The sequence below is a fragment of the Nycticebus coucang genome, chromosome 14, assembly GCF_027406575.1.
Source record: "Nycticebus coucang isolate mNycCou1 chromosome 14, mNycCou1.pri, whole genome shotgun sequence".
In the NCBI taxonomy this organism is placed as follows: domain Eukaryota; kingdom Metazoa; phylum Chordata; class Mammalia; order Primates; family Lorisidae; genus Nycticebus; species Nycticebus coucang.
The window spans coordinates 32,487,255-32,511,480 of NC_069793.1; the positions used below are offsets into that span (position 1 = coordinate 32,487,255).

Below are 24,226 nucleotides of genomic sequence, written 5' to 3' on the forward strand. Positions count from 1 at the left end.
TCGTGAACATAAGGTACCCGTCCAAGAGATTTACTTCTTGGAAGTAGATAGCTTGCTTTTAAGTGGCTCCTGGAGCCTGTTAGGCAAAACGAAGGTGGAGAGCTGCAATTCTGTGAATATCAGCATTCCTGAGTCTACTCCTCCGTCTCCACCCCCAGCAAAAACTTGTTAATTTCCCCCTTTTAAAAAGTTCCCTTTATGCTGTTTAAACAGTTCTTTCTTTATTACTGCCTTGCCGTGGAGTTGGCTGGGTTCTGTTAGCTCTTCCAACCAGGTCCAAGAATGGGACTCCTGGGTTTGATGAAGAAAGAGAATGCGACTTATGCGCTGTGTCACATGCTCTCACTTAGAGCCGACTTAATTCACAATCTTCTTTGCCCTCTCTTGTCACTTTCCTGCTTCTTCTTTCCCCTCCCTGACTGTTGGTCTTACCCTTTTCTTTTTGAGTGTGCATTCAGTTCAGGTATTTTTGTAAGTAATGTGTATCAATTACAGAACTTTGAAAATGCAACAAGGTGGGCATTGTTCATTGGGGGGCTGTGCCATCTCCCTGCTCGGGCTCTTCCCTCTCTCTCTTTCTCCTCCCATCTTTCCTTCTCTCACTCCCTGCTCTCTGCTCTCTTCTCTCTTCTTATCCCTCCACTCTCTTCCCTCTCTCTAATATGAAATAAATTCATGCTTTTATATTCCAAAAAAAAAAGAAAAGAAAATGCAACTATACAGGGAAGGAAAGAAAAACTCGCCCCATAGCCCTGATGAAATTACTATTACTTTGTTGTTGCACACACTTTGAGGCCTTTTTCTGTGTGTATGCATACATTCATATGATTTTCTTTCTTGCAGAAAATGATTGGCTTTAGCTGAGATCCAATTCAGCCAACACATATATGTATAGGCCACTGCACACCTCTGTTCATGTTATTGAAAATATTCTCAGCCTCTTAAAAAAATACTTAATGTAAAAGAGGTATTTTGGGTTCTGCAGATTTATTATCTCCATATGTATTTCTAATTATTTTATTTTAAAGCATGGAATTATTTTCATCTCATAAAGGTGAAGAAGAATGCCAAGTTTGTTCAGGTCAGAAGAGAGGAGCCGGTAGGCAAGGTGGGAAGTGAAGGTGGGGGTGAAGGAGGTCAAGGTGGAAATGAGGAGCACAGTGATCTTCGCACAGGGGGATGAAGTGAGGTTACTGAGGGCTGATAAAGGGGTGTGCACGGGTGCCTGTTGCAGGCGGAGAGGGCAGGTCGGGTGAGTGGGGGATATCTTCATGACGGGGAGCATTTTGGAGCTCTCCTGTGTGCATCTTGGTCTCTTCTGAGACCTTGTGTTCACCATTTAGCCTTCTCCTTGTCATCTGCCCAAGACAAGATTATAACTTCTGTATAGAAAAACATTGATCTAGAAGCTACGCTAAATAAAAAGTCCCCAAGACAAATGTTTCTCCAAAATGAGACGCTACTGCCTATTTTAGTAGGTGTTTTTCTGTTAAAAATGAACACATTTATTCTAGCTGTATTTCTAACTCTTCATTTTTAAAACCAAGCCACAGATGTAGGTCTCTGTAAGGCTAAGATGGTGACTATCTAAAATGAAAACAGCTTTCTTCCCCCCTTTGATTATAGAAGTAACAGAAGCTTATCATTAAAAAAAATTCAGACAGTACCAAAACATTCTAAAGAAGAAAAGAAAAAGTCATCTGTCATCTCAAAAGAAAAGTTACCCAGAGATAACTTAAAAAAAATTTTTTTTGGGGGGGGTATATTTATATCTGCAGAGAAAAAATTCTGGAAACATTTATTTAACTATTAATTGTAGTTAACCTCTAGAGTAGAGGGAAGGAACAAAAGCCTGATAGAGAAGGGTTTAAAGATGTGGGAGGAGATGAACTGGAAACATCGTATAAAGAACAAAGAAACAGGGGTCCAGATGGCTAGGGAAAGAAGGTCAGGGGAAGGTATGGTTTGTTTTGTTTCAAAATTGTTTTGCTTTTATTTACTTATATTTAGATAGAAATATTTGCATGTTTATTTACTGATGGGAATGACCAGGAAGAGAAAAAATTAATCCTGGGAAAAAGAGAATTACAGGAACAACATCCTTGAGAGGGGTGGGAGAGCAGAGGCTCCATAAGCAAGTGGAGGTCTGGCTTTAACCAGGAGCTGGGATAGTTCATCTAGTAACAATATCCATTTATGGGAGTTCTTTGTTGGAAAGAGTTCTGCTGCTTGTCACATGTATGGCCCATAACTTCTTTGTTTTTTATTTGAACTTTGTTAAGGATTTGTTTTCTGTCAAGTTTTTATTTTTCTAGTAAAAATTATAAGTTTTTTAGGGTAGGTTTATTTTTTACTTTTTGTATCATGCTTAAATTTTTTTTCCATGCCAGGCATTTTAAAAGTATTTACTTATCTCTGCTATTATTTTAAAACCTACTTTTTAAATATAAATATTTAATTCATCTCAAATTTATTTGGCAATTAGGTTCAAACTTGGCTTGTTTCGAAATGACTAGTCAGTGTCCCCAAACCATTTTTTTTTTTTTTTTTTTTTGCAGTTTTTGGCCGGGGCTGGGTTTGAACCCGCCAACTCTGGCATGTGGGGCTGGCACCCTACTCCTTTGAGCCACAGGAACCACCCTCCAAACCATTTTGAGTAATCCCTTCTTCATGGCTTTTGGTATTACCTTTATCAAACTCTAAATTTCTTGGATCTATTTCTACACTCTTTATTCTCTTCCTTTGATCAGCCTGGCTCTTTTTGCCAAGTATAAGACTGGGTTTTGTTTTGTTTTTTGTTATGAGTTTTTCTTTTTGTTTTATTTTGTTTTGCTTTGTTTTGAGATAGGGTCCTGCTCTGTTGCCTGGGCTGGAGTGCAGAGGCATCATCATAGCTCACTGCAACTTCCCAATCCCCAGGCTCAAGGGACCCTCTTGGATCAGCCTCTGACGTAGCCTGCACTAAAAGTGTGTACCACCATGTCCAGCTAATTTCTAAAAATTTTTTTAGGGACCGAGTCTCACTGTTCCTTGGGCTCAGACTGTTTTCTTTGCTGAAATTGTATAGTCTATTTAAATACCCGATAGGAAAGTTCCCCCAGCACTGTTAAAAGTTCCCCCAGCACTGTTAAAAGTTCCCCCTTTTTCAAAGTATTTCTGGCTCTTGTCTCTTGTTTATTCTTAAGATAACTTAAATTTTATTAATTTCAAAGAAATTCTTTGCTAGTATTGGTTTATTCATTGTGACAAATATACCACTCTAATGTGAGATGTCATTATCATAATAGAGGAAACAGGCTATGGGGACTATGAGAATTCTCTGCATTATCTTAAATTTTTCTGTAAAAATACCATTTTTGAAAAAATATATTTTTAAAAAGTCTGAATGGGAGTTTTGAATGGATTGCATCAAGTTTAAAAGTTAATTGTGGAGAAGAAATATTTCTCTGAATCCTTTCTTCAAGAACATGACATTTCCAACATTTGGTGCAAGCCTTGTTCTGTGTCAGATGTCCCTATTGAGAATTTTCTCCTTTGCAAGACTTCAACGTTTATACCGTTGTCCTTAAAATCCTTTTGTGAATGAGTGTAATTCTTTTGAATTATTACAAGGTTTTTTTTCTTTGTTCATCTTGAATTACTTGTGTTACTAATGGTCAAGTGACTGGGACCTGGGGAGGTGATGGCTGTGCAACCTATTCTTCACATCTACCAGCCTCCATTTCACCTGGAGAAGCAGGAGAGCTCTTAGTGTTACAGCTTTGTGCTTGATCCTGGATCAAGGAACATTTTATGGAGGAACATTTCACGTAATTGAGCATATTGAGTAAACTTTCTCAGATTGAGGAATGTGTGAGCAACCTGGATGGGATCTTTGGAGAACTCAGGCTGAAAAGATTCAGCTTCATCCTTCTTGTGTGGGGTGCAGGGTTCACTTGACATGTGGATTTTGGGTGCCCATCGTTAGGGTGGAGCCAGAAGCAATCTCTGGCCAAAGCATTGAGAATACAGAGCCCAGTGAGGTACATGGAATTGGGATTCTGAAGAACTAGAACCCTAATACCGGAGACATGTATGAAAAGATCCAGATTATCGTTGTATGGTCTGATAATGTGGTCTGAGTACGTGAGTTCCAATGTCTGTGTGTCGAAGCAGGAAGAAAAGTCAAACACCTAAAACTGCTCTTCCAAGTGGTAATAGGAAGTAAATATTGGGGGCTTTTTAAAAACTGTGTTCCCTCCAGACTGTTGTCGGCAACTGTATTTAAGAGTATCTCTCGGCTCTGCTCTGAGTGTGAAATTGGATGAAAAAGGTCCTTTGAGGGAGGTTTGTGCACTACTTTAGGTGGTGGGAAAAGCTTGATATCATAGGGGCTGATTTATATTAGCGTTGTTGTTAGGCTATTCACCCCTAAGTCTGGTGTCAACAGCTGAACAGTGGCTGAGGACTGGGTTGTATAGAAAGTGAAAATATATAAGCCATGACTATAAAGAAACTTTCAAAAGAGGAATACAAACAAGGTTTTAGAAATAGTAGCATGGTTGGAATACATGAGCGTCCTCTAAAAGGTAATACTTTGAAGGGACCAGTGTTTATTTATAGGTGTCACGTTCTGATACATCTGTTTGAAAAGTAAATCCAATCACCTTTAGATCACTGTTAGATTGTTAATTGGGACTTTTTCTATAACAGGTGGTAAAACCCCAGTTGTAATTGGCATAGGTCAAACAGAATGTAGCAGGTAGTTGTATTGTATTTTAGAACCCCATGTCTGGATTTAGGGACTCAAGACAGTGTCACTAGAATTCAATGATTCATTGTCTATTTTCTCTGCTCTCCTCTGTGCTGGCTGCCTTCTCAGGTAAGCTCTCTCCATTGTGGCAGAACAGTTCTGGTTTTGGGTATCTTTAGCTTCCTAAGGAGGATGCCTCTTTTGCCTCTACGCAAAAGACCTAGGGAAGGCTTGGTTGGCCTGGATTGGGCCATGTGGCTGAGGAATACAGGAGTCTGGTGAGGTCTTAGTCATGTTCTTATCCCTGGAGCCTGAGAGTGGGATTACAGGAGGGTGGGTGGTTCCCTGTAAGGAAAAGAGGGCTGTGTTCCCAGAGGAAGGTGGGATGGATATGGGTTACCAAACCAAGAGATCAGCAATGCATTTAAAAAGTTAGAGGTAGTGAAAGTAGGGTGAAATTCCTCATCCCCTCCAGAAAAGATGTGGAGCTGAACGCCATAAGCTATATGAGACATGGATAAAAAGTAAATAAAGGATGAAGTAGGGGTCTGTTTTCTAAGTCTCAATGGGAAAAGTTCATTTAAAAGAATAATCGTTACAAATATCACCACAGTACAGTTTTTAATGAAAAATGGCTAAAAACGTACTGCATTTGTTAAGAAGTAAAAAAATGCATCTTTTCCTTAAAGTCTAAACTGAAACAAAACGTTGAGGGGGGCAGGAGAAAGGTAAATTGTCCAAGTTTTTAAAAAATGACTTTTTTCCCTATAGAGTGTTTTTGAGGAAATTTTAACTCTATGAATTATCAGACGACAGACGTTACTTGTGAGTGCGTCCATGTTGTGTGTTTTCAACTCAATCAAACTTGGTTGTTTTCTTTTTTGGTTTTTACTTTCCATGCTGGATTAGTACAAGAAGCTTCATCTTTCTCTCATTCCTTATGTATCCCTAGAAGCACAGTAATCCTTTGGTTTTTAACATAGCCATCGATTTGTTAGAGTCCCACTATTAAAGCTTTTTTATGACACAAGGAAAGGAGAAACTAGGTGGCATTGCTACTAATGTTTATGCAGAACGGTGAATTGTATTTAAACATTGCCCTTGGTTTGTTGCACTCAGGCAAAGAGAAAAAGAGTGTTCGCGTTGAGATACCTGTGACAGGTTAGGTTACCTCAGCTCTGAAAATGGATAATCCGATAACAACGCATTCCCTAAGTAAGATTTTATAAATGGATATGAAAGTGAGTTTTGAAATTCCTCAGGCTATGGGGAAATCAGATTGTTCATTCCTCCAGGCTTTCAACCTAAGCACTCTGGTGTAACTATTGACACTTCCCAGAGGATGTTCCTGGATCTTTTGATTCTAAATCCTCCAGGCTTATTAGTTCAAATCCAGCTCTCTCTAGTTCATTCAAGTGCAAGGTGACGTAACTGTGCAGAGGTTTGTCGCTTAGCCGGTTTTCGTTTTATTTTGCTAATGTGCTCTCTTAAGTCCATTTTATGCTGTAGCTGTCGCTTCTTTTTGACCTCAGGGTATTGATTAGTTGGATACAATCAATCAGTTGTCTGTAGAATGTCCCACAATTTGGACTCAGCAGATTGCTGCTTCTTACAGTCTTTTTTTTTTTTTTGCAGTTTTTTGCCCGGGCTGGGTTTGAACCCTCCACCTCCGGCATGTGGGGCCGGTGCCCTACCCCTTTGAGCCACAGGTGCTGCCCCTTCTTACATTCTTTTATATGTGGGCCATGTATCCCCTGTATTCCCTGTAAACAAGCAATTAGATCTAGAGGCTTAATTAGATTTAGGTTTCTGTTTTGTTTTTTTTTCCCCTTTAGGCAAATATAATTGATAAGTGGTGCTGTGTTCAGCTTCATCTCTTGTGTTTAAACTTCAAGGACACACCATTTCTTGACATGATTCTTTCTTTTCCCCGAGAAAGCGGCTCACTCGACAAGGAGTGACCGTTCTCAAGGCTTACAACCAAAGTTTATTGTCAACATGAAAAAGAATCAGGCATTGAAGCAACTCATATATAAGCCTTGAGTATCAAAGATGGAGAGAGAAGGGGGTTGTGGGTAAATTCCATGGTTTGGATACAGGAAAGTTTTGGAGTTTTCCCAGGTGTTTTCCTTCAATCTGACGAACTCTGAAGAGGGGAGAAGACAGTGATGAGGATGGGGGAAGCCCACCTGGCCAATCACCAGAGGTGGGAGAGAGAAACCACAGGTTGAAGTTCCTCCTTTTGAATATTCATATTGACGCTAATTGCCTTCAAAAAGTTCTTTCTCTTTTCCTTTCTTGTTCTTTCTTCCTTTTTTTCTTTTTACTTCTCTTGTTGATAAGGGACTTTGGGGCAGCTCTGGTTTTCCTCATCTGTTAAACCTCAATTCCATTTTATTAATCTCCATGTGCCTGTGGAATATCAAAATTAATCATTTCTAAAGAAGCTACTCTTCAGATGTTAAATTTTTTTCATGGCCAAACTTGAACATACATGTTTTTAGTGTCAGGAGGGCTCATAATTTGTGTTATATTATATGAGGGACATTTTTCTCTTTTCGTGAACTAAAGACAACGTGTTTATGCATTTTAAAGCTGTCTAGGAAAAGCAAACTTTCTCAAGATACATTTTTGTGCATTTCAAAGCTGCTTAGGAAAATGTGCAGTCTAGGCCACCTCTAAAAATGAAGTCACAAGGTGTGTACTCTGCTGATAATGCCTCTGCTTAGTTTATTTTCCCAGTTAGGTAGAAAGAAACTTTTTTCTCTTATAAAAATGGCGGACAGTTTAGACTGCTCTGTCATGCATAAGCGGCCTTTTCCATCAGTTAGCTTGGTGCTTTCTTTATACCAATATAAATATTAGACCTCTGAGCAGAGGCCAAAGACCACTGAAGAAGGAATGTTTTGAACTTGCCCTTCCTTATTGGCCCTGCTCTCTGAATCCTCCTCCTCCATCCCCAGTTCATTTTTCAAACCTTCAGCATGCCTAATTTCATTCATACCCCTGAAGAAAAGAGCTGGGAATCTAGCCGGGCGTTGTGGCAGGCGCCTGTAGTCCCAGCTACTTGGGAGGCTGAGGCAAGAGAATCGCTTAAGCCCAGAAGTTGGAGGTTGCTGTGAGCTGTGTGAGGCCACGGCACTGTACTGAGGGCCATAAAGTGAGACTCTGTCTCTACAAAAAAAAAAAAAAAAGAGCTGGGAATCATTCAAGTGTCAGGATGATAGAAATGAACCTGCAGGGTGGGGTTACAATCCCCCAGGATTGTCCAGCTCATTTTGAAGTAAGAACAGCACTCACCTGAACTCATGCTGTGGCTGTGCCACCTGCCGTCTGTCTGACTTTGGGAAGGTAACTCAATCTCTCCTAAACCTCAGTGTTCTTTGCTTTGAAGAGGGGATAACACCCTAGGGGCATCAGTTAATATTTATCAAGTGAATATGTGCCAAGCATTGGGCTTTACTTAACTGACTTCATTAATCCTTCGTCTGTAATATTTTCATATTACATGAAGCTGATGTCAGGGATGTTAGGTCATTTGCCTAAGGTGATTCACCTTAATGACCCTAATGAGATGAATTCAATTCAGTACAATTTCAATTTTCAATCCCTGGCAGGGCCCTAGGCTCATGGGAAGCACACACAGTAAATACCTTTTGTGGTTGTTGGACATCAATTGTACATAATCATAGGCTTCCTAAATGTTTTGTTGGGATGAGGTTATGGAATACTTAACTTTTTCTCCCCACATAGTTCATCTCTTTGCTTTTCAAACAAATCTATAAAATACATTATTACCTTCATTTTATTACTATTATTGTTAGTTTCTTGCACACAGGATGAGATGACTTGCCTACAAGGAAAATAAATGGTAGAACTGGGCCAGGGATGTGGGCCTTCAGATGCAGAATCATTGTTCTTTCAGACTAGTTTGGAGATAAAGAATCCAGATTAATTTAGTTCTTTCAAATGCTCCTGCAAGAAACTGAATAAAGTTGGTTCCTTCGATATGGTAGGTTAAATACTGAGCCCCCAAAGATACCCAGGGCCTGATTCCTGGAACCTGTGAATGTTCTCTTGTCTAGCAGAAGGGACTTTGCAGATGTGATCTTGAGATGGGAAGGTTATCCTGGATTATCCAGGTGGACCCTAAACATAGTGACGAGTGTCCTTACGAGAGGAAGGCAGAAGAGATTTTGATTACAGAGAAGTAGAAGGAGAAAGGAACCAAGGTATTAGAGTAATGTGGATAAAAGGCCAAGGAGAGCAGGCAAGTTCTAGAAACTGAAAAAGGCATAAGGAAAGGCTTAAGGAAAGGCATTCTTCCCTCGGAGCCTCCAGAAGACAGCTCTGCTGACACCTTGACATCCGGTGAGGCTGATTATCAGGCTTCTGATCTCTAGAATTGTGAGACAATAAATACATGCTGTCCTAAGCTACTGTACTTGTGGTGCTTTGTTACGGCATTTACAGGTAACTAATAGAGATGAACTAGTACAGCACATACGGTTTTCTGTCTATGACTTCAATGCTTAAGCCCACTTTCAAGTGGGCCAGTGGAATTTAGAGGCAAATCATTGATACCTATAGATTAAAACTTCTTCTAGATTTTGGTCTAATAGTACGGGCCATTCTTCCTGTATAAACATAGCATTCTTTCAAGTTTTCAAAGGTTTAGAAGATTCTAATAGCCACTTTTCAAAGAATCAGGCATGTCTTCACATCAACCTTGTTGCCATGTGGGAGAAATCAGCAGAATCAAGATGGAATTTTCCAGTTTACAGCTTGAACTTTACTGCTCAGCCTCGAATGCAGAATTTGCAGATTGGTGGCCCTTAGGCCACATGTATGTGTAATTTGACCTGACAGTGATTCTTTAAAATTTCAATTATTTGCAAGAATTTACAACTCATGTGATCTCAAAAAGATCCAGATTTCTGACTTTCTTGAAGATTGGGAGGATGTGGGTTCATCTTATTGACTGTAGTTGTCTGACAGAGCTGAGTCATGGCTGCCTGTGTTGGGTGGTAGTGTGGCCAGGGTGGTGGTCCCTGCTAGTTCAGTACCATCTTGTGCCCTTCATTCATCACCTCTTTGTGGCCGTCACTCATTTCTCTCACTTACTTGGTCCCTAAAGGGTTCTTTTTTTTTTTTTTAATCCAGTTTTTGGCCGGGGCTGGGTTTGAACCCGCCACCTCCGGCATATGGGGCCGGCACCCTACTCCTTTGAGTATAAGGGTTCTTTTTTTAATCAACAAGAAGCAAATCCATATTCTGGCCAGTTTAGCAAACATAAAATAACTGCCTCCTTAGCCAATAATCTGGAAATTCATGGAAAATCAGAGAGGTGACAGAAGAGTTAAGACAGGTACATATCTTAGCTTCAAGGAGGAAAAAGCCCAGTGGATTCTGGAAACTTCAGATCAGTGAGGTTAACATGAGTTCTTGGGAAAATTATTAAGCAGATCTCTTGGAACACTCGGGGAAAAACAAGGATATTAGGAACCAGGATTGGTTAGCCATGTGTAAGCCATGTGCCCAAGTCTGTTTTTTTGTGGTAGAATTACCAGTCCCATGGTGGAAGTTTACTAATAGAGTGGATCTATTAGTTACATTTTATGTCCTTGTGAACAAGATAGGGAATTACAGGCTAAATACTCACATGGATAATTTGTGCCTCCTTGAACAATAAAACTGAAGGAAATGTCTAAAGTGTCTATGTCAACCTGGCAAGAGGTTTGTAGCCTGGTGGCCTCTGTGGTAGGACAGGAGTCGCAGTCACCTTACCCGGAGTCTCCTCTTCCGTATCTTTACCTGCCTGCACCAGACCCACCAGCTCTTTTCTCCACCTGGAACCATGGCTCCCCTCAGTATACCTCCTTGTAAACTCCCTGATTATCTTGGCCAAGGAGTCATCAAGTCCCTTTTCCTGACATTCAGCTGAATCAAGTATTATATCTTTCAAAAGGAAGTTTACTAGGCAACAAAACAGAGAAACATGTAAACTTTTTAGAAAGCACTAGTTTCTTATCCTAAGAAAATCCATCCTTACCCAGGCTTGGATCATGTGCCTTGCTGTACATAGAGCCAGGTTTCCTTTATGTTTTTTCCCTTTATCTGGGTTGGAAGGTAGATGAGGCCATTGCCTGCATTTCTAGCCTGTGGGAGGTTTGGATTTCTCAATTACTTGGCCTGGTGGCTTTGGTACTCTGCTCCAGAACTGCTTTATGGCGTCACCTCCACAAAGGATAAGACCTTCTATCTCTGGCTTGTGATGACTTTTTTTAGCCATATACCCACCCAGGGATTTCTGTTTTTTGTTTTTGTTTTTGGAATACACATCTTTGGACTTAAAAATATCTTCACTGTGCTGGTGGTTCCCTGCCATTCTTGGTAGCCCTTTTGGCTCTAGAACCTAGGAGTCCTATCCTCACTCTCATCTGGTCCATCCACAGCACCGTCACTGGATATGGTTACGGATGATTCTCTCTTGGGGACCGTTCATACTCAAAGTGGGTCTTAACAATACCTCTTGTCTCAATGACAGCCTCCATCTTCTTGACCTTTCCTGTCTCAAGTCAACTCCTGCCAGTAATTTATGCCCTGGTGGACTAGCCCCTTCTAAGTGGCTAAATTCTCTATGATGGCTTCCCTCAGGTTGTGCCACAAAGAGACTTTCCAGAATGCGATCAATTCCGGAATGCTATGAAAAATATTTTATATACATTGTAAATATAGTAGACCATAGAAACAGCAAGGAAGATCATTTCTTCTCATGCAAAGACAGAAAAGAGCTTTCTAAGTGTAGAAGTGACATGGAATGGTAAGCAAATGTATTGGGAGCCGAATCCAGAGAAAAATAGATTTAAGCAGTTGGGGATGATCTGCTGAGAAAAAGAGAATGGAATTTGAAGAATGAATGGATGGTCCTGAATTCTGGTTTAAGACAGTCATGTATTCAAGCTCAGGGTAGCAATACCAGCCTTAGTTCATGCCAGCATGTTGGGGAGATGGGGCTTTAGTCAGATTTTATGTGACTGGGGAAGGTCACTGTCACCTGAGTTCAAAGGAGCTGTGTTTGCTCTTAGGTGTTTATAATCATCCCCTGCCTACACTCAGCAGGGAGGCCCCAATCTGTCCAGGGATTGACCACTGGCAACCTATGGGTCAAATACATTGTATTGTGTCTGACTAGCATATTGATATTAAAAATTTGAAATGGGATCCCTTTGGGTAAGGCATGCTCTCTCCAACCTTCAACATTGATGTGACTTCCAAATTCTAAAAGCTGTGGGTGGTTTTCCCTTGGCTCTCCCTCCAAACACACTTTTGGAGCACTGGGATCCATCTAAGCCAACACTTTTAGAAAGACTTAACAAAGTGAAGGGGATCAAGAAGGAGCTCTTGGGACAGTAAAAGACACCAGTTCACATGGTGACAGTTGAGAGAATCTGAGCTCTGTAGCATAGAGAGCGATCCTCACATACCTTTGACTTCTCTCACTTCCCTGCTCTGTACAGTAAGATTGTCAGGAAGGCAGACGTGGCTTCTTTTTTTCTGGCAAACACACTCTTAAGGGTCAGAAAGGCAGATGCTCTCTGATTTTGGCATTTCTCTCTAATTTTTGTGTGTTTCACCCTGGGTTAACCCTTTGGGATATTTCTCCCAAAAATATGTTAAAAGTCACTTAAAGGATATAGGGGCAAGGTGTGGTAGGTTAGGGGGAGCAGAATTGCCCCCTGTCTTTCTAAACTCTGCAGGGCGGACAGGCAATTCTTTCTGAAATGCTTGGAGCCAGAACTAATATGAAACCCCACAGCTGCTGTGGCTCCAGGGGTGTGGACATTTCAGTCATCCTGGCAGACACTCTTCCCTTCCAGGAACTCTCTCCTCAGGGTGAGTGAGTGTTGAGTCAGCCCCAGGTTTTCCCCACACCCTACCAGAGGGGGTGGGCTGACCCAACACCTCACCTGCCTTCCTGCCTGGGACCTCTGGAACCAACTGCTAGAGTAACAGAGGCAGAGGATGGAGTTCTCACCCCCAACAGCCAATTCATCTCATCTGGAGGTTTTAAAAAATGGTGGTGATGGCCAGCATGGTGGCTCATGCCTGTAATGCTTCACTCAGGGGGGCCCAGGTGTGTGGATCTCTTGAGTTCATGAGTTCTAGAACAGCCTGAGCAAGAGTATAAGACCCCGCCTGCCTCTACTAAAAATTAAAAACTGAGGCAAGAGGATGGCTTGAGCCCAAGTGTTTGAGGTTGTTGTGAACTATGACACCACGGCACTCTACCCAGGGCAACAAAGTGATACTCTGCCTCAAAAAAAAAAAAAGATGAAATAAAATTAAAAATGCTGACGTGTGGACCTCACCCTACAGACATAATTTTTAAAAAACAGCTCTGCAGATTTTACAGACCCTGTGGTTTACGCATTGAGTGCACACTTGGTTAGTTTTTAGTATATTCATGGTTGTTTTGTTAGGACATTTTCAGTGGTCCCTCTCCTCATCCTCTCACTCTGCTAGTCCCGAGCAACTAATCATTGATCTCCTTTCTGTCCCTGGAGATTGACTTATTCTGGACACTTTATATAAATGGGATCAGAAAATGTATAGTCTTTTGTGAACAGCTTCTTTCAGTTAGCGCAATGTTTTCAAGGTTGCATGAATCAGTACTTCATTCTTTCTATTGCCAGATTCTAGTCCATTGTATGAATGAGCTATATTTTGTTCATCCCTTCATCAGCTGATGGACATTTGGGTTGGTTTTACTTTTTTACTCTTAGGAATAATGGTGGGGAACAACAATGTGTACAAGTTTTTGTGTGGACATCTGTTTCCATTTCTCTTGGGAACACAGGGTGGCTATAAAGTTGGTTGCACACTTCCTGCTCCCCGGCCTGTCAGTCCTTGCTGAGGGACACTCTGCCCTGGGAAATCAGTTTTAAATTGCACACAAACTTTATGGCCACCCAGTGCATCTAGGATGGGGACTTCTGGGCCACATGGTAACTTCATGTCTAACATTTTGAGGAACTGCCAGACGTTTTCCAAAGCAGCTGCACCACCTTACAGAGATATTTCATACAGGCTGCCGGTGGTGATTCTAGATGGGATTCTGACGTGGGCCAGTGTGCACGAAAATCTTCCCTCTGCTCACCTGGATCAAAGTAACTGCAGAACAGATGTCAGCACTATACCGGAAGGACAGAGGACTTGTGGGGCAGGACATCCCCCCCTTCCAGGTTGTCCTTTTCAGCAGTGCACATCTTTTGAGCTCTCACTAATAGTCCGAGGTTCACCTGAGCACCGAGTAGGGACCAGTCAGTCTTATGTTGGCAGGAATATTATCCAGGGCTCACCCATAGCACAGGTTGGCTACAAAGAGTTCAGTTGATCTGGGAAACTGATCCGTATGTTCAACCAAGTGGAGGCCAGAGACGTGTAATCCGTACTTCTGAGGACATGACGTCTCTTCTTGTAAGTGTCATCACTTTTTTTGGTGCTGTCTGGTAAAAACTGAGTCATGAGGTGCTGACAAAAATCCAGCGCACTGAACATGAAACTTGAGGCATTCTGCTCATTCCTGAGATATTTGCAGCTGTCAGTTCTGCCATTTAAATGGTAAACAACTTACTGGGAATGGAGTCCTGCCACCATGGCTTTTCCTGGTTTGTCTGAGCCAGGCATAGACCCACATGGTGTGGTGCTGCGCCTGGGAGAGTCTGAGGGAGAGGGAGGGCCGTGCGGGGAGGACCTGAGCCGCTTTGCCCTGGACAGAGCCTGCTTCCAGAGCAGCCCTGCAGAGGGAGGCGAAACTCAAGTACTTTCATCCTATGAGCTTTAAGAAAACCATTCCCTGCTGACTGCCGACCGTCATTTCCAAATGGCAGCCGTGAACCAGCCTGAGACTGTTCTCCCATCTTTGTGCTTACAGCCATGGCACAGGGTACGAGAGCGACAGCCACACGACACCCATCCTCTGTGGCGCTCAGTACCGGATACACACCCACGGCGTCTTCAGAGGCATTCAGGTGAGTGCTCAGACGTGCCCCAGGTGGCAGTGGGCCTCACTGCCACTTTTCCTGCTCCCGGCCTGTCAGTCCTTGCTGAGGGACACTTTGCCCTGGGAAGTCTGTTTTTAATTACTAGCTCCTTTTGACACCAGGGACCCTTGTCTCCCACTAAGTCGAGTAAGTCAGCCTCCTGCCTAACTCAGACCAAGATGCTACCTACAGAATCTGCCATTTCCTCCTTAATTGATTGTTTTACCTTCTCTAAGGGGGGCTCTTGTATTTGGGCTAACTGGGCTTGAATTAATCTTCTGGACCCTTGACTTCTAAGATTTCGTCTGCATTGTAAAGCAGAGAAATCTTGCCAAGGGTTGATAATATAATATACTAACTGTACCACTTATGCCTGGGCATTTTCTCTATGCCAGATACTGTGCTAAGTTTTATACATAGATTTTTTTGTTTTTTAAAAACTTCAGGTTTACAGAAAACTTGCACAGAAAGTACAGAGAGTTCCCACAGCCCCTTTTCTACCTCCACCCTCTAGATTCCCTTATTTCCTGTTGGGAAATGATGAGCTAATGAGCTAATATTGATATGTTATTGGGTTGAGGGGGTTGAGACGAAGAGTCTCACTTTCCCCCTGGGTGTAAAGTGAGATGACATCATAGCTCACAGCAACCTCAAACTCTGGGGCTCAAGCCATCCTCCTGCCTCAGCCTCCTGAGTAGCTGGGACTACAGGTGCCCACCACCACACCTGACTAGTTTTTCTGTTTTTAGTAGAGACAAGTCTTGCTCTTGCTCAGGCTGGTCTGGAACTCCTGCGCTCAGGCAGTCTACCCACCTCAGCTTCCCAAAGTGCTAGGATTACAGGTGTGAGCCTGATATGTTGTTATTAACTAAAGTCCATAGTTTGGAGTTCACTTTTCGTGTTGCACAGTTCGGTTCGTTTTGAGAAACGCATAATGCCAGGTATCTGTTATTATAGTATTGTCCAGAACTGCTGTCCTGTCCTGCCGTTGCCCTGTCCTCCACCCTTTGTCCCTTCCTCTCTCCTCTTCCCCTCAACAGCCCTGATCTTTTCTCACAGTGCCCTGTGGTTAGAGTCGTGCCATATGTCACCTTTTCAGACTGACTTTCTTTCACTTAGCAGCATGCGTTTAAGGTCTCTACATGTCTAAATGCAGCCTGTTTCCCTTCATTTCATCCTCAGCACACCCTTATGAGGTAGGTTATTACCTCTATTTTATGGATTGGGAAACTGAAGAGCAGAGCGGAGGAAGGAATAACTTGTCTACAATCACCTGGCCAGTAAGAGGGGGAGCTGAGACTTACAGCACAGGTCTTGTCTGACTTCAGAACCCCTGTTTTCAACACATGTCTTACTGCTGCTTAAACAGACAGAGGACTGAGGGAGGGGGAAATGTCCAAGGAGAGTGAAGAAAGTAGAGTAGAGAGGTGAAAGTTTTGGAGAATTCAGGAAACACCCGCTTCAGTCTGCCACCTCTACAGAGCCTCTTCTGGGTGATCAGAACCACACGCAGTTAATCAAGAGTTTGCATTTGTGACTTACAAACAGGACGCCATGGCTATGCTGTAACAACTGTGATACTTGCACAGGGATACTCAATGCCCTGGAAATAAGGTGTATGTGATATGTGGGGCAAGTGGCTCTGAGATGTTCTGATGGATGTTTCCAGAAATGTCATGAAGGTGGAACAGTGTGCTTCTCATCCCAAGCCTTCTAATAGTGAGAAATAAAGGCCAGGGTTGCAGATATATGGAAAACTGATGGAGGTGGGAGGAGGGAATTACCAAATCTCTCCCCTAACAACTACTATCTGAATCCTTCACCAAGACCCTGACTGACATTAACAGCTCAATTTTATATCCTCTTCCTGTGCACACTGTAGCTAGTACGAATTAAGGGAAATGAAAAGTGATTCCTTTCCCTTCTTTCCCACCGAGCTCAGGTTGACAGACCCACTCTCACAGCCTCTGATAAACTCCAACCCAGATGGGTGTTGATTGTATCAAACATCTGGCTCAACATTTAATTTTATGCCACCATTTGCCCTGAGATGCCATAGTCTATTAACACCAGCTTTGTATGTCACTATAGCACTTTTTCTTCGAGAAAAGAAAGTGACCTGTCATTGCAAGGACAGGACAAAAACATAGGTAGAGGTTGGACTGGCTACCCCGTGGGCTTCCAGTGGATTTAGCTTCCCTTCACAGAGAGAACCCCCAAATGCAGGGGTTCCTTCTTCCTTGTCACTTACTTACACATGGAAGGGCTGGTCACTTTGGGACTCATGCAGTATCCCACGTTTTGCTCTGATAAGGACTTCTCTACCGACTGAAGAGTGGCCCCAAGGTCATGTGGTTGTGTCTTTGAGTGGGAGGAAGAGATAGACTCAGAAACTTGGGCTTCCTAACCTCACTGCCTCAAATGGAGAAGCTGAGAGACGAGATGAGTTGGAAGCTCTTTCACACACCAACCTCTAGATTTCTATTTTCTAGAGGAAATAGAAATCCATTTCAAGTGCCAGTTCTGGGATCAGTAGTGACAATAGGAGAGCATAGCATTGTGGAAGATCCTGATCTATCATCCATTAGTGATGTCTGCCGTGGGTATCTGGGGTGTGGATGGGAGTGGTTTAGGTCTGTCCCTGCCAGCTATTCTTTGTATATTCCAATGCTCACTTTTCCTCAGAATTGACAGGAATGCTCACATGGGGCTCAAAGCCTCCAATTCCTCCTGTGTTCTGCTTGCAGGACGTGCGGCGCGTGCCTGGAGTAGCGCCGACTCTTGTCCGCTCTGCATCTGAGACCAGCGAGAAACGCCCCTTCATGTGTGCTTACCCAGGCTGCAATAAGAGATATTTCAAGCTGTCCCACTTACAGATGCACAGCAGGAAGCACACTGGTAAGTGAGCCCTCTGTCCAGCCCCGGGCAAGGGTGATGCTCCTTCTCAGGGAGCTCAGGTTGCTAAGGACACTGGTGATTTCTGGGATAGAAAGGAGGCCCTGCTGTGAAAGCTCTGGCCAAGGTGGTGGAGGACGGCTATAGGGCCAGTTGGCTTCCTGAGTGTTCATCCTTCATTAAAGAGGTTAATAAATTGTCTTCAGTGAGGGCAAAGCAGAATCGTAGAAAGAAAATGCCGCAGAATTAGAGACCATGTTTGAATCATATAACTGTTAGAATACTATTAGCATTTGTAAAGAGAGAGCTAGCCTGGGAATAGGATAATCACATGATTTTGAGAGGTTGCTGAGCAAGGTCATTGTCAAACTTTGGAGGAGATGTCCTGGAGAAAAACTTAACTTCTTGGCTTAGTAATGACCAACCAGACAGGAATGGGAAAATGGATTATAGGTTTAATTCTGGTCTTCACTGAAAAAAAAAAAATAGATGATTTTGAAGATCATCAATTAAACTGGATTTCTCCACCAATTAAGGACTTTGCTTCTGGGAAAGAGAGAGTTGAGCTTTTCTGGTTGTTGGCCACCTTGAATGTGAACTACCATTTCACAGATGTCTGCTTTTATTAGTGTTGTGGTAGGTTCCTGTAGTCCTAGCTACTTGGGAGGCTGAGGCAAGAAGATCACTTGAACCTAGGAGTTTGAGGTTGCTGTGGGCTAAGCTGATGCCTGGTTCTAGTCTGGAACAGCAGATGATATTCTGTCTCCACAAAAAGTCTGCTCTTGGCCTTCTGGGCACTAGATGGGAGCATGGTTGGGTCTCCCCTGTGGGGAAGCATTTTGAAGCCCCAGTTTTCTTACAGAAGAATTGGTACTGTTTTTCCCGAACTGTGAAGGGCAGCTTTACGGTTATGATCACTATTATGATTTTATTATAACTGCTGACTTTGCTGCTGGGAAGCTGAAGAAGCAATCTAGGTGCATTCACATCTCTCTAGATCAGTGGTTCTCAGCCTTCCTAATGCCGTGACCCTTTCCTGTGGGTTGCGACCCACAGGTTGAGAACTGCTGTTCTAGACTATTGGTCTTTGCTAATTAATTATGTCTGGAAGATGCAGTTCTGGAGTTTGCTGAGTTTTACTAGGTGGACCACAGACTTTGAACCATGCTTTGTTTTTACATATTTTCTCAAATGGGATCATTTGAAAAGTTTCTGGCTGGCTCGGCACCCATAGCACACTGGTTATGGCACCAGCCACATACACCAAGGCTGGCAGGCTTGAACCCAGCTCAGGCCAGCTAAACAACAATGACAACTGCAACAAAAAATAGCTGTGCCTGTAGTCCCAGCTACTTGGGAGGCTGATGCAAGAGAATTGCTTAAGCCCAAGAGTTTGAGGTTGCTATGAACGGTGATGCCCTGGCACTCTACTGAGGGCAACATAATGAGACTCTGTCTCAAAAAAAGAAAAAATAAATAAAGTCTCTGTCAAGGTTATAAGGGAAATGATAAAGTAAAATCCTGCCTAGAAAAATGCAAAGGAATACACTGAAGGCAATATGATTATAAAAGCTTTTTAATTGGAAAGAGGCACTTAGAACGCAGTGAAAGTTAGACAGCTGTAAGAAGGGAAGGTAGTGAACAAACACAGACCCACAGGAGCCTGTAAGAAGCTCTTTCTTGCAGAAAAAAGGAGGACAGATTGTCGTATAACAGTCCTACAGCCTCTTCTTGAAAGATTTCAATATTTTCTTATTATAACAGCACAGGCTATTATATTAAGTACTTCTTCCATGCTAGGCTCGCTATATGTATTATGTCATTTAATCCACACACAGAGCAATCAAGAGGGTCAGATATAGTGGAAGCAGGACTCAAATTCCTTCCTCTTAATTCCAAGTCACAATCACCCTACTTAAAGACTTAATGGTCTGTTTTGAAGTAAGAATATATGCCAGTGTTTTTCAATTATTATTATTTTTTTATTTCCTGGCACAGTCGAACCTGTAGTTAAACTTCCGTGGCACACTTAAATTATGTTGATCAAAAAAAAAAGAAAAGAGTAAAAGAATATACTTACTGTGTTTTGAACTTCTTTCAAAAATAATTTCATGAATGATTTTTATTTTTGCAGCACACCTAAGATCCTCTCACGGCACACCAATGTGCCACGGAACATTGGTTGAAAACCATTGATATATGCAAATGAAAAGAGTTGGAGAGAGCATGTGACAATGTCCTGGATTAGGGGCGGGAGGAGCTGAGGAGTTCAGAGAGCATCCGTTTGAGCTGAGGTCATCTGAGGTTTCTTAGAGGAGGAAGGGCAAGGTTTAACCATCAGAGGCTGATAAAGTTAAGCAGAGGCAGTAAAGGATGAGCAGACTCTCCAGGTTAGGGGAGAGAAATCAGACTGAAGAGGGTGTTGTCTTCTCCAGGTGGCTGAGGTGAAGTGTAAGGCACTGGGCTGGGTATAAGTACAAAGTGAAGGGAAGACTCCTGCCCTGGGGATTTTTCAGACCGTGGGAGGATGTACACCCGGCACGGCTCACCATATCAGACGCTCTGGGACACATTCTGTAATGAGGGAAGGAAGGGGTTTCAATCTGCAGACACAGCTTCCAGGCAGGCATTGCAGAGGAGATGGCATTTGTGAGGGACGTAAGGCAGACCTGTTGGTTGGAGATAGAGACAAAGGGCATTTCATGTGAGCTGAGTACGAGGAGAGAAAAATGGTGAAGTCTGAGGTATAGATCTGGGAAGACAGATCCATCAGGGAAATGGTGGGAGTTACTGGCTGGAAAGGAAACTGGGCTCCACCGTGCAGCACAGAGACCCAGCGGATGCTAGGACGGGCTGCTTTCTAACCCAGAGTGACAGCGGCACAGGATACTCCTAAGAAGGCTGGAAGGCCCAGGTTACTCGGTGCATTCCTGGGGTGCAGAGCCCAGGATTTGGCTGAGCTTTCCCTAACAAACATGGGGAGGGGCTTCTCTGCTCTGTGCCAGGAGAGACTCCTGACTTCTCATGGATAAAGGATACCAAAGACTTCCTAAATGCTTTGGCTTCTGGTTTAACTTGAGTGCCTCAGAATACTGGAGTTGTTTATGCTTGACTCCAGAATGAGAACTCAGTGGCAGAGAACACCAAATCTTTGGGCCATAAATCATAAAAACACTTATTTGATGGGGTTAGCCTTAAGGCACAAACATCCCAGAATTTTGCCTTACACTTGGACTCCCAATAAGGAAACCAGGCCTCAAGTGGCAGCTTTTCAAGTGGCAGACCTGTATGTCACCCTGCTGTCAGACTCCGGCACCTGACCCCTCCTTTGTTCCTGAGTCACAGGTTAAGGGCCATCCAATCCAACAGGCACCACTGAAGTGCCTTAGGCATTTGGGAGTTCCTACAGTCCCAGTAGGAAATGTGGCCTTTTCCAGTGTCGTTTTCAAATAGAATATGTGTCTTCCCCAAGGTGAGAAACCATACCAGTGTGACTTCAAGGACTGTGAGCGAAGGTTTTCTCGTTCAGACCAGCTCAAAAGACACCAAAGGAGACACACAGGTTTGTAGGTTCCCTTCTCATTGTGGCAGCCGTGTTCCTGTGGGTTAGGGTTGATTTCCTGATTTTCTTTGTTGTTGAATATGGATGAAAGGGTAGATGTGTTTGGTTTTTCCAATAATTTTTTCCTCTAATCTCTGGGAATTTTCCTTCTCTAAAAAAAAAGAGAGAGAGAGAGAAAGCAAGGAAAAGGAAACATCCTGCATTTCTCCTGCAAACCACAGAGCCATGAGATCCCACCAGCAGTGGGTGGATGATACACGGAGCATCAGCATAGGCCGAGGGTGGTGGAGGGCGGAATCTGATTTGTAGGGTGTGATTCACTTTTTCTGTCTCTGACACAGCTGAGACCTTCCAGCTGGTGAGAAGCTGGACTTCTGTGGTTAAGAAATGGTTGTTCCCACTGGCTTATTGTACCCTCAATGAATCCCCAACAATAAAAAAAAAAGAAAAAAAAAAAAAAAAAAGAAATGGTTGTTCCCAAGACAGAAGCAGGTCCTTGGAGGTTACTGTGCATAATCAGGTGGTTGCCTCTGGGGAGGTGGGGAACTCCGAGGGCGAGGCAGATCTTGGAGATGTGGCTGAACATGCTGGGCTCCCCCAGCTGCCAGGAGCTAGCCGTGTGGGGCTCACTGTGCTCCGCATATTAGTAGGGCCGAGGCTAGACCTTCTCTGTCCGTTTAGGTGTGAAACCATTCCAGTGTAAAACTTGTCAGCGAAAGTTCTCCCGGTCCGACCACCTGAAGACCCACACCAGGACTCATACAGGTAAAACAAGTGCGTAAACTTTTCTTCACATTTATTTTTCATTATTTTTTTTTAAACTATTGTTGAATGAAGCTGTTTGTGATGAGAGAGATTGGGAAAGACTAATGTGAAAGTTAGAAGATTGAGACTCACTTGAGAGAAAGGACAGGGCGTGGGCATCTTTAAATAATTGTAACATTTTTAAAGAAGGAGAGGTGGGAAATACAGAGCAGGAGAGGGATGTGAAAAGAAAGTCCCAGGTGTCCAGAATGGAAATACAGGGATAAACTAGGTCCCTACCGTTTTCTAATCTATTGCATCACATTTTTGATACTGTTTGATAATCCTATTATTAACCTTACAAACAGCAGAAATTCTAACACACCAAGCATTTATTCTTTTGAGAGTTCATGTTTCACCACACTATTTTCAGAGGGCTGAGTCCTTGCTCTGCTGAGAGTTAATGTCCCAGGAGCAGTCTTGGTTTCTGTCAAATGAATATATGTATCAGCGTGTGGATATCATTTCCGTCATACGCATACAGAGACAGGAATAGGACATGGATTCACTGGCTGCTGAAGATTTTTGTTTTTCCGCAAGGCTGGTGTGATTCATGAAGACAATAGCACCACCTTTGTTGCATTTTTTATTTTTTATTTTTGTCATCCTTGGTAGAGTGCCGTAGCATCACAGCTCACAGCAACCTCCAGCACTTGGGCTTAGGCGATTCTCTTGCCTCAGCCTCCCGAGTAGCTGGGACTACAGGCACCTGTCACAACGCCAGCTATTTTTTGTTGCAGTTTGGTGCGGGCCAGATTCAAACCTGCCACGTTGGTATATGGGGCCGGCGACCAACTCATTGAGCCACAGGCGCCACCCACCTTTGTTGCATATTTTCTGCCTTTGGAAGGAGGACGGATGCTTAGGTTCCCTCACATCATCTTCACAACATCCTTGTAAGAAGAGTGAAGTAGGCATGCTTTATCCCATTTCACTGAGGAGGAAATGGAGACATGTAGTGATTAAATGACTTGTCTCAAGTCACAAAGCTAATAAGCAGCAAGCCCAGTTCTGTCAGCTCCCTCCTCACCTTGTCCCATTGCCCTCTATACGGGAGAAAGAGCATGGGTGCACTCAGTGCAGAGGATAGAGCATCAAAAAGGCAATCAGCCAGTGAGGCTGACTACCCCTGAGAGGTTGGGAGGAGAAAGGCGGATGAGAGAAAGGGCTGGGTTTTGTCCATCAGGAGCTGGCTTTTGACAGCATGGTTGGAGTTGGGGGTGGGGAACAGGAGCCAGACCAGGAGAAGCAGAGGAACTGTGAGTAGGAAATGAAGGAAAATGTGACATCACGAGACCCTGGGCAGTATCAGACTCTCAGTCCAAACAGGCTTTGCTTCAAGACAAAGCCAGACACCTGCGCCCCGGAGTTGGTGAGATGGGTGTCTTGTGCCCTCCCGCAGGGTGCTGCTGGTGCTGCTTCTTTGACTCAGCCCTGAGCTCACAATTGGGTGGCAGGGAGTTATCCTGTGTGCACCCCTCCCCCAAGTGTGTGTGACGTGACCTGCGTCACCAGCAGCCTTGTTGAACCCTGTATTTGATTGACCCCCAGACTGACCTTGGGGCACCAGCTCCTGGGACACTTCTCAGTGCTTGTCCTGATCAGTAGCTCTGAAAGGCGGCAAAGTGGGACCAGCAGCATCCCAGGAAGAACAGGTGGTACAGAGATTGGCTCCCGAGGCAGCTTCTGTAGGATAAAGCTCAGCTGTAATTTTACGACTAGGCCTGGGAGGTGTGATGCGGGAACACACACAGGCTTTAGAATTAGATGAATCTGGATTTGAGTCCTGCCTGGGGCTGCCCTTCCCTGATGTCACAACCTCATCTGTAGAGTGGAGGTAGTAATGTTTCTCTTATGGGGTGGCTATTGTAAGGAATACAGAAGGGTGAGGGAGTGTGTGTGTGTGTGTGTGTGTGTGTGTGTGTGTGTTGGCATGCGTATGAGGCTCAGAACAAGGTCTGGCATATACTAAGCACTGAATAAATGCTAATTGCTGTCTCTAATGAGAAAGAGGCTTGGCAAGAACTTGTGAGGGGCTCTAGAGATCAGTGTTTCTTTCAACCTTTTTTATCTCATGGCACACTAGAGCCTATAGTTAAACTTTCGCAGGATACTTAAATTATGCTGATGAAAAAGAAGAGCAAAAAATCGTTTCAAAAATAATTTAATGATCTTTAAAAACTTTGG

The 24,226-nt window shown here is 43.3% G+C and overlaps 1 protein-coding gene across 7 annotated transcripts in view; it reads left to right on the forward strand.

The window, feature by feature from the left end:
• Positions 1–24,226, forward strand: part of WT1 (WT1 transcription factor) — a 48,667-nt gene that overhangs the window by 22,211 nt on the left and 2,230 nt on the right. For 5 of the 7 annotated variants that reach the window (XM_053562157.1, XM_053562159.1, XM_053562162.1 and 2 more), the window contains 4 exons: positions 14,670–14,766; positions 17,526–17,676; positions 21,146–21,235; positions 21,917–22,009. In XM_053562157.1, the coding sequence (XP_053418132.1) occupies positions 14,670–14,766; positions 17,526–17,676; positions 21,146–21,235; positions 21,917–22,009 (431 nt within the window). The remainder of the gene's footprint in view (positions 1–14,669; positions 14,767–17,525; positions 17,677–21,145; positions 21,236–21,916; positions 22,010–24,226) is intronic. The other 2 variants (XM_053562158.1, XM_053562161.1) reach the window with 1 other exon arrangement.